This window comes from Sinocyclocheilus rhinocerous, unplaced genomic scaffold, assembly GCF_001515625.1.
Source record: "Sinocyclocheilus rhinocerous isolate Xijiao unplaced genomic scaffold, SAMN03320098_v1.1 scaffold819, whole genome shotgun sequence".
In the NCBI taxonomy this organism is placed as follows: domain Eukaryota; kingdom Metazoa; phylum Chordata; class Actinopteri; order Cypriniformes; family Cyprinidae; genus Sinocyclocheilus; species Sinocyclocheilus rhinocerous.
The window spans coordinates 120,866-132,003 of record NW_015665814.1 but is presented as its reverse complement, the minus strand read 5'-3'; the positions used below and the strand labels follow the sequence as shown (position 1 = coordinate 132,003).

Below are 11,138 nucleotides of genomic sequence, written 5' to 3'. Positions count from 1 at the left end.
TATCCTTTTTTTGTGTTAAAACAATTAGTTATGAAACAGCTTTTAATCTAAAGATTATCCTATTCTAATGACACTTTGTGTTCTCATCACATCACTTTCCTATAAGCATAACAGAATATCTCTTAAGTCAACATTTATTCTTTGAATGTGTGCATACTCAGTCTACCATTTACACACAAAACTGAAGGTTTGAATGGTGTGTGTGTATATATATACATATATATAGTGGCAAATGTTGCATAAAGTGAGCTATTAAAGGTGTCCAATTCTTAGCCGAGATTTTATCGTATCATTCCATCATTGCCATAAACCAATCTTTACATACTAAAAAAAATATTAACGTGCACTGATAAATCAGTTATTAGTAGCACAGCAACATTCCATTAAAATAAATGTCAATTTTGATTTCATAGCGACTTTACACACGTTTGTTATGTGTCCTGCATTTTTAAATGAATATGCGTGTATAATAACACCAGACACTGAAGTATGTGGTTTGTGCTTAAGGCCTTTTATTTATTACCACCCCATCCTTTCTCCCATTCAAGGCAAATTTACACTCTAAGTAGCTACAGATGCTTTTCCTGGGAATAAGACCACCAGCTTAATCAAGAAAAGGATTTCCTTATTACATGATGAGATGCACAGGATATTAGAGATTTCAGAAAAATAAAATACTAAAACAATGACGCCAGGAGACCGTTCTTGCAGAAAAACAGAAGGCTTTGGTAGTGACACAGCAAAAGCTCTTCGTATCAAGGAGAGAAACCAGAGCAGGGGTTCTCAAAAGCATTTTGCTCAGGATCTGTAGTGTTTTGACATCATATCCTGTGAAATCTAGCCCATGGTTTCTTTCCTAAACCTTTGGGACGAAGAAAAGGGAGTAAAGGACTAGACTAATTTACACTGCATAACTTATATATACAATTTCTGTGTGTATAAATAAAAAATACACAGAGCAACAATTTACAATGTGTTTTTCTTGGGAACTCATATAATGAACAGTCGGCTAAATTTACCAGCGTACACCATGATCTCCCTCATAGTTTTGGTGAAAGAAAGCGTAAAGTCTAGTGCCCTGTGCCGCTCAGAATGAGAAACAAATCCACACAATCATAAATAAAGACATCATTTCAGGAAGAAAATACTCAACTTGTTTCAGCTACTATTAAAAAAAAAAAGTCTTTAAATAAATTAAAGAGTAAAAATACAGAGCTCCACTGCATCATTAGATTCTCGGTTGTTTAAAAGGCACCAGACAAGTGCATCCTGAACCAAAAATAATAAATACAGCACAAAGTGTCACCACCAAAGAAAACAAACACACAAAAACACACTCACATCCTACATCGTGAAAATATGCCCCGATGTTACCCATAAATCAAAAGAAAGAAGAAATTATATTTTGCATAATAAAAATCAAGCCCATTTTTGAGAATTTGTTTTTTATAATTGTTGCCATGTTCATGAGAATTAAAGACATTTTCCTTCAAAATTCCTGTTACGTTCAAAACTTTTACTTCTGAATGTCATTTTCATTGTTTTAAATGGCGATTTTCTTTACTGTAATCATTTGAATTACATAAAAAAATGACTATAATGCAACGCCATGCATTATTTCTTCACATCGGCAGCGGAGAAAAAAAAAATACTACCATGATGTATAATTGTCAGTTATTATTAAATATATTTGTTTGCATTACAGTAACGAGAAATGGAGGTTTGAAATGAACTTGTCATGAAAATAATCACAATGCTGATATGAATGGTCCTCCATTACAGGCTGGCTTTATTTATGCTCATGCAAAATATCATTTCTGGTTGGTTTCTGGGTTAGTTTCCCCCACACACGCATTCACACTAAACATAGACTAAATCCCGCCCCTGTTCTGGCCCGAACCCCTTCGACGGCTTGACCGACTCGTCCTCCTCCCCGTCATAATCCTCGCACTCGATGGGCTTGGGACAGCTGTACGGGTGGCCGTTATCGTCGAAGAAGCGGCGGAAGGTGAACTCGTAGAAGGCGTGCTCCGGGTGCTTGCCGTTCTTGAACCAGCGGTTGAGCGTGTCGTTGTGGTTGCTGTCAGCGTCGTCGCTCCAGAGTTTGTCGGGGTCAACGGGGTCAAAGTTGGAGGTGTCGGTGCAGTGTGTGATTTTGGGGATGTAAGGCGCATGCTGTTGCTGCCGCAGGTCTGTGGAGAAGTCGATGCTTCTGAAGAAGGGATGGGCTTTAATCTCATCGGCTCCGTTTTTCCCAAGCCGGTCTTCCGGGCCACGGCAGAGCTTCAGGATCAGGTCGGTGGCCTCCGGACTCAGCTTGGCCTGCAGGGGGATGTGTAGGGCCGTCTGCCAGTTTATCACCTGAGACGGACACACAAACACACAGCAAGATGATTGAACACTGTGTGTAGCTAACATAGAGCTGATAACTGCACTGGGCCAAGTAAATCAACAGATGCTGTCAGTCAGTGTCGACTCTGCTCGTTAATGCTGCACACATTGGTGGCCAAAATTGTTGGAACACTTGGCATATTTAAGAGGTTTCAGTTGTTTTTGTTGAATTGGCCATTACAATATCTGCTGGAACGTTGAAAATGATGGACTGGCCCCCTCAAAGTCCAGACCTCAACCCCATCGAGCAAATTTGGGGCGAGTTGGAAAATAAACTGGACAGATCTAACATTCAAAGAAAGGAAGGCCTTTGGCTTGAGTTGCAGAAGGCATGGGATAACATTAGTGTTGAAGTTCTCAGGAAACTCACAAACACACACACTTGAATGGTTTTCTACCCAACATTCAGTTTAATGGAATCAACATTGAACTGAATCTGAATAATGACTCTATTGTCTTCTGTAGAGCTGCTTTACAGCTGAAAGTTGTGCAATATTAACACTGTATACAGTGGTGGCCAAAATTATTGGAACACTTGGCATATTTAAGAGGTTTCAGTTGTTTTTGTTGAATTGGCCATTACAATATCTGCTGGAACGTTGAAAATGATGGACTGGCCCCCTCAAAGTCCAGACCTCAACCCCATCGAGCAAATTTGGGGCGAGTTGGAAAATAAACTGGACAGATCTATTGTACATTCAAAGGAAGGCCTTTGGCTTGAGTTGCAGAAGGCATGGGATAACATTAGTGTTGAAGTTCTCAGGAAATACTGTATATTGACACTATGCCAGAGAGATGTAAGGGTGTGTCGTGCGATATTGACAAAAAATAATATCTCGATATTTTCTGGGATTTTATCGATAACGATAATTAGACGATATTTTGCCAAGTGTGTTATTGTGTTGGTATCTTTAGGACTGCTGTAGACAGCTGACTCCTAGAGTTTTTGTTATTCTTCATATTCTGTGTGGTGGTCAGTTCACACTGATAGTAATTAATCTTTTCCAATAAGTTAAATTTTAGAGTTTATTGATTTTTACAGTTTATAAGCATTTTTACCTTTATAAAGCCAGTTTTTCTAAAAGTGTCCATTAACTTTTGCGTCAAATTCTTACATTTAATCAGTGAATTAGAATAATAAGACATTTGGACTGTTACCAAGCAAATGAAATCCGTATCAACAAAATTCATCTTTGCAATGCGGAGGAAACACAGAAGCTGCATCTGAAGAGGCATTTAGATGTGTTTACACACTGTTTAATGCAGGACATGAATGCTTTTAAACTGCAGTTACAAATGCATAACACTTTGATCTATAAAACATAAAATGTTAAATACTAATATTTAAAGCAGCACTATGTAACTTTTGGCGCTCTAGTGGTTAATAAACAGAACTGCACACATCCCGCGGAAGAACATTCCAACCGGAGCTACTTCTCTAAGTTTATGTCTATGGCGATTCACACAAGTATGTGTTACTCCGCAGCGGTGACGACCCGACCAGGCTACAATAGTCCAAATATAAGTACTTATTATAAGTGTACCGTAGTGATTCGGGATAAGACAAAAACGCGGTTTGGAAGATGAATTCATGATGTACTCGCTCATTACATACATTTTGCAAATTTTGAACACAGAAAAATTACATAGTGCTGCTTTTAAATTATTTAAATGATAAAAAGATACTTAAAATTTAAAATTTAAATTAAAACCGCCAGTAGGTGGCAGCAAGTCACTGTTAATAAGTGAGTCATTGCGACTGAACCGAATCATTTAAAAGGTTGATTCATTCAGGAACGAAACACCGTCATGTTGCTCAGAGACGCAAAACAGTGCTGTGGCTGTGTTTGGAATTATTTTTGTTGTCGAAATAGAGCAAAAACAGGAAACATAGAGTCTAAAACGCAAGTCTATTATTTAACTTTGTTTATTGAACTGTTGTAAAAAATCTATATCACATTTGTAATCACGGTAATTTTTGGAGAAAAATGGCACTCCGAGTGAAATTGATTAACTATATGAAGTGGTATAAATATATAAATTTTCTGCCCCTATCTCTTGAATTTGTGATCATTCTAAATGCATTTTAATAGACTGAATCACGCAGTGAAAGAACGCACTCTGAATGCGCTGTCTCTAGACTTCACGTAATGTGTGCGTGCACCCCGTAGCTGTGTTTGGTTTGGTTTTTGCACACATTGTTAAAACAACAATTACGATATTATCGCAGATTATATATATATATCGCACACCCTTAGAAAGATGTGCTGCTGTAATTGCTGCAAAAGGTGGACATACCAAATATTAAAGTTAAAAGTGGATAAAAACAGTGCGGCTCACTTAATCTGATATTTGTTGTGCTCAGAGAAACCATCTGCATGTTTCATGAACATTATGAAATGAAATCATGTTTTTGAGGCAAAAAAAGGTCAATATTTGTCAGGTGTTCTAATAATTTTGGCCACCACTCTATGTGTTACAACATGAGACCAGCATAAGGACCAGCATATATTCTCACCTTCATCTGGGTCTCAAAAGGATTTGTTGCCAGAAAAGGAGGCTGACCGACTACCATCTCATAGAGGATAACACCCACACTCCACCAATCACAGAGCTGGGTGTAACCTAGGATTAAGAAAACAAGTAAGTAAATAAATAAAACCAAACAATCATACCAATTTAATTAATTTATAGGGTTATGAAATCTCAGGATTACAGCAGTGGAAAGTTCTGTTGTACCTTACAACACAACAAATGAGCAACGTGACACAGAAACTAGTTCAAAATTTGAACAATAGTATGTGTGCCACCATTATAAATCAACAAAACCAATAGTACCACAAGCCTTTTGCAAAAATGGACATAATTCCTGTTTTAAATATATATGTGCAAATAAACCAGTTACTGTAATCTGATTTCAGGAGTTTGAAATGCTGCGATTGATTTCCATCCAATTGCTCTGCTGCCCCATAAATGAGAGTGCAACACACGGAGCAAACATAAGAGCGGTTTCTGCACAAAACACTGTGGTACATTCAAATTTACTTGTGAGCACATCACAGTCTACATCTGAGTGTGTTTAAGCTTTTTATAGACACATCTACTCTAGTACTGCAAAGGTGTACTAGAATCAGCACTGTTTAGATACACATATTTCATCACACAAATAACAGCTTTAATACTAATAAAGGCGAGACCATAATGAATTCTGAAAATTAAAAAGAATGGACAGAAGTATAACTGTGCCTTCATTCTTCCTGTTCAAGTGTACTAAACTGATGAGATCGTTTTGTAGTTTGAAATTGTCTTTGCTTTCCGACTAGAGATGAACAGCCTTAAAATGTTGAAATGCTCATTTGATTTGTTTCAGTGTATGGGAAACAAGATGCAATGAGCATGAATGATGTCTCAGTCTTGTGATCATTCTAAATGCATTTTAATAGACTGAATCACGCAGTGAAAGAACGCACTCTGAATGCGCTGTCTCTAGACTTCACGTAATGTGTGCGTGCACCCCGTAGCTGTGTTTGGTTTGGTTTTTGCACACATTGTTAAAACAACAATTACGATATTATCGCAGATTATATATATATATCGCACACCCTTAGAAAGATGTGCTGCTGCAAAAGGTGGACATACCAAATATTAAAGTTAAAAGTGGATAAAAACAGTGCGGCTCACTTAATCTGATATTTGTTGTGCTCAGAGAAACCATCTGCATGTTTCATGAACATTATGAAATGAAATCATGTTTTTGAGGCAAAAAAAGGTCAATATTTGTCAGGTGTTCTAATAATTTTGGCCACCACTCTATGTGTTACAACATGAGACCAGCATAAGGACCAGCATATATTCTCACCTTCATCTGGGTCTCAAAAGGATTTGTTGCCAGAAAAGGAGGCTGACCGACTACCATCTCATAGAGGATAACACCCACACTCCACCAATCACAGAGCTGGGTGTAACCTAGGATTAAGAAAACAAGTAAGTAAATAAATAAAACCAAACAATCATACCAATTTAATTAATTTATAGGGTTATGAAATCTCAGGATTACAGCAGTGGAAAGTTCTGTTGTACCTTACAACACAACAAATGAGCAACGTGACACAGAAACTAGTTCAAAATTTGAACAATAGTATGTGTGCCACCATTATAAATCAACAAAACCAATAGTACCACAAGCCTTTTGCAAAAATGGACATAATTCCTGTTTTAAATATATATGTGCAAATAAACCAGTTACTGTAATCTGATTTCAGGAGTTTGAAATGCTGCGATTGATTTCCATCCAATTGCTCTGCTGCCCCATAAATGAGAGTGCAACACACGGAGCAAACATAAGAGCGGTTTCTGCACAAAACACTGTGGTACATTCAAATTTACTTGTGAGCACATCACAGTCTACATCTGAGTGTGTTTAAGCTTTTTATAGACACATCTACTCTAGTACTGCAAAGGTGTACTAGAATCAGCACTGTTTAGATACACATATTTCATCACACAAATAACAGCTTTAATACTAATAAAGGCGAGACCATAATGAATTCTGAAAATTAAAAAGAATGGACAGAAGTATAACTGTGCCTTCATTCTTCCTGTTCAAGTGTACTAAACTGATGAGATCGTTTTGTAGTTTGAAATTGTCTTTGCTTTCCGACTAGAGATGAACAGCCTTAAAATGTTGAAATGCTCATTTGATTTGTTTCAGTGTATGGGAAACAAGATGCAATGAGCATGAATGATGTCTCAGTCACAAACATCTTCTGAAGACTGAAAGTCATGCAGGTTTTGAATGATGTGGGTGAGTATATTTATTTATGTGTGAACTACATTCTTTGTCAAGCAATCTTTGTAAGTGTATGAAAAGTGCTTGATAAATGAAGTTTATTATTGTTCACGAGTAGGTGCTACTACACACACACTGACATACCTGTGCGCAGCAGAACCTCAGGTGCGATGTAATTGGGAGTGCCCACCAATGAGTGTGCCAAGCAGCGCTGATGTTGTCTAGCGGCTCTCCGCTCCAGTGGCTTCAATCGGTCTCCACAGCGACAGTTAGCACTGTCTTCCCACTCCTTACTGAAGTCCATACTGTCCTGACGCACATGATCACCTGACAAGACACAGATAGAAAAAGTTGAACACCTTACCCTAGTTGAACCAAAGATGTGATGGTGAAAAGTGACTGTTTGGTTTGTAGACAACTCCCCACCAAAACTCACTGTTGAGGAGGCTTTTTGACCAAGACATGGAAGTTGGAGCATCTTCACATATCCACATATACAAATTTAAAAGTAGACACTTCAAGCTTTCAGATACGGGAAAGACTGTACCTCGCTTTAGTTTCATACGGATTACATAATCAGAGAATATTCGTTTTCGATTTGAATTCGTTCATTTAAAAGTAGACACTTCAAGCTTTCTATAGACATATTTCTCATGTCTCTGTGTCAAGTATTCACTGAGTTTCAGTTCATATTTGTGATGCATAGAAAGTTGTTCACGGAGACCGAGACGGCAGAAAGCACACCCTGTTTGTTTTGTTTATTTTACAAAAGCACAATGTTTTGTTGTTATTGTCAGTGTACACAAATAAAAGTAGGCCCTTTTTAGATTCGATTGATTTTAGTCTTATCTGTATCGGAGTATTTAAGGTTTCTCTGTGAATCAGGAAAAACTGAAAGTGAACGCGCCGGCGCGCAGAGGGTTAAAGACGCTGCATTCAATTTTATCTTTAGACTGTAAATTTAGATTTCAAATTCAATATTGATTTTAGAACTGTTGAAATTATTTACAGTATGTAACGCAAGTACTTATAAGTAACTGTAATTAAATTACCTACAAATGAACAGTAATCCCTTACTTGACTTTTTCATTGGAGAAGTAATTTAATTACAGTAACGCGTTACACCCAACACTGATTACGGCTAATGTAATAAACAAATTAAATGCCCTATGCACTAACATACTGCATTAACTATTGGCAAGATTTTATAAAGTAGCTATTTGTCTATAATAGCACAAAATAATGGGGTCAATTTAGCATAAATATATTTTGGTCTGAGTTGTTTGTTAGGCTCACCGCTTTGGTAGTATTTGGAGTCGTGAGTCCATCGGAAGCCAGTGCACAGTCCAAAGTCTGTCAGTTTAATGTGTCCATCACGATCAATTAGGATGTTGTCAGGTTTGATGTCTCGATGGATGAAACCCATTTTGTGGACGCTTTCCACAGCACAGGTAAGCTCTGCGATGTAAAACTGAGCCAAGTCTTCTTGGAAAATGCCCATTCTGATCAAAAGACTCATCATGTCCCCACCAGGGATGTAGTCCATCACAAAATACAAGTTATCTTTATCCTGAAACGAGTAGTACAACCGGACGACCCACTCATTATCAGCTTCAGCGAGAATATCCCGCTCAGCTTTCACATGGGCCACCTGGTTCCGCAACAGGACATCTTTTTTACGAAGGGTCTTCATGGCATACAGCGCTCCCGTGTCCACTTTCCGAGCCAAACACACTTCTCCAAACGCCCCGATTCCCAAAGTCTTGATCTTCTCGAACATGGATTTGTCCATTTTGGCGCGCTTGAGGCGGATGTAGTTGGATTCTTTCTGGGACAGCATCATGTGCATCTGCTCCTGAGCGTCATTTGAAAGTCCCACCTGAACACACAACACATTGTTGAGATACCAGCCCTAACAGAACAGATACTTACACATAGGCCTAAATACAAACTTGCTCACACAACACACAAAGACAGATTAAATGAATTTCTGAAATTATTTGAGAAAACACACAAGCCATTCAATCATGTAATATTCACAACTTTGGCAGGCAGCAGCTTTCAGCACTGAAAAAAAAACAGCAATGCATGCAATGCACAGGGTTTCCTACAGTGATCAAAGCTACCTCAGTACCTACTCTTTATTATAATACTTTCCCATTGATCGTGCTTGCACAACTAGGAAATGCAAATGTACTTGAAATGTCAAACAGAATTTGCAATGTTGCTAGAATTCAACTGTAATATGTTTCCCTCATGCTTCAGAATGACTGACACGCAGTGTCACTTGCTGGCTGTCTGGATTTCATTTCATGTGCATTTTAACACACAAGTATGCATATTATATTCTCTTATTACCTCTAACCTAACCTGAAATCTTGTTCGCTGAAATTGGGTTGTATTTTACTGAAATGTTATGATCATAACATTAAACTTAAACACATCAAATCAAAGCCAGTATACAAGTAGCCAGACAACAATGAACCTTAATCACAGGTACAACAATGACCGCAAGGTTTGAGGTGGGTTTTCAAGAAATATACACCCACAGAACACTGCAGATTTAGATTATCTATCATACAATAAATTCTACTCAATCAGTCACCTACTGTACGTTTCGGTTTTAAATATTTTGTCTAAACTAATATTACTTTATCTACCAGTAAAAGTGTAGTAACTCTGCTCCATTCATAAACATCACTACCCAACAGACAACAATCAGCGCAGAAAATGTGAAAAGACAGGACGAACCCCACATGGGCATAGATGTGAACTTGCAGAGCTGCAGGAAACCCTTAAGGTCTTAGCTTTGTCCTAAAACCCAGTGAGCTGCCTCGCAGTCTATTGTCTAGATAGATAGCTTTTCTAATCATCACAGAACTGATTTTCATAACAGCCTTTGCAATGTACATATGACACCTTGTAATGCTGTCTTGGTAGGCAGCTCACTAAGGCTTCAGAACGGAGCTCATAGGAATATTTGAAGAACATGCACATGCTGTCCAACTGACAGGGTCTTACATTACCACACTTGAGCGAAGATTACTCCAGAAGAAACCTTTAAACTATGAAAGCCAGTTGATCACACATAGAAAAGAAAGTAGGCTTACGGAGGAGATCCACAGACTGAAAGATATAGAAGACAGACAGACAAGAGAAAAGGGGGATAAACGGGCAGGAAAGAATAATTGAAGAAAGATGGGAAAAGTTAAAAGTCAATAGGAAATTAAAGGGTTAGTTCACCCAAAAATGAAAAATCTGTCATTAATTACACACCCTCATGTCGTTCCAAACCCGTAAGACCTTCGTTCATCGTCGGAACACAAATTAAGATATTTTTGATGAAATCTGAGAGCTCTCTGATCCTGCATAAACAGCACCACAACTGAAATGTTCCCAGGGGAGAAGAACTGTTGAATAAAGTCTTTATTTTTGTTTTCTTTGCACACAAAAAGTATTCTCGTAGATTCGCAAAATTGAAATTGAGCCACTGATGTCACATGGACTGTTTTACCAATGTCCTCACTACCTTTCTGGACCTGGGAACATTGCAGTTGCGTTGCTGTCTATGAGAGGATCAGAGAGCTCTCAAATTTCATCAGAAATATCTTAATTTGTGTTCCGAAGATGAACAAAGGTTTTACAGGTTTGGAACGACATGAGGGGGTGTAATTAAAGGGTTAGTTCACCCAAAAATGAAAATTAGGCTGCGTTTTACTCACCCCCGAGTAGGGTTGTGCGATTAATCGAAATCGAATCGAAATCGCAATTTGAGATGTTGCGATTTCCTAATCGCAAAGCCTGCGATATGGACGCGATATTACTCTGTTCCAGAGCATATGCATGACTGCCAGCCTTGAGTTGCAGTCTTACTAACCAATAGAGTGAGCGCACCTCCGTTCTCCCCAATCAGCACTGCTCTAGCCAACTGCGTAAACACCCACCATTAAAAAAAAAA

The 11,138-nt window shown here is 38.2% G+C and overlaps 1 protein-coding gene across 1 annotated transcript in view; it reads right to left on the bottom strand.

The window, feature by feature from the left end:
* Nucleotides 1-490: 490 nt before the first annotated feature.
* The window catches only part of LOC107731513 (serine/threonine-protein kinase LATS1), a 26,512-nt gene continuing 15,864 nt past the window's right edge, over nt 491-11,138 (bottom strand). Inside the window, exons 5-8 of the mRNA XM_016542616.1 lie at nt 8,477-9,059; nt 7,325-7,507; nt 6,251-6,357; nt 491-2,361 (exon numbers count right to left, since the gene is read on the bottom strand). Of these exons, the coding sequence (XP_016398102.1) occupies nt 1,861-2,361; nt 6,251-6,357; nt 7,325-7,507; nt 8,477-9,059 (1,374 nt within the window). The 3' untranslated portion in view covers nt 491-1,860. The remainder of the gene's footprint in view (nt 2,362-6,250; nt 6,358-7,324; nt 7,508-8,476; nt 9,060-11,138) is intronic.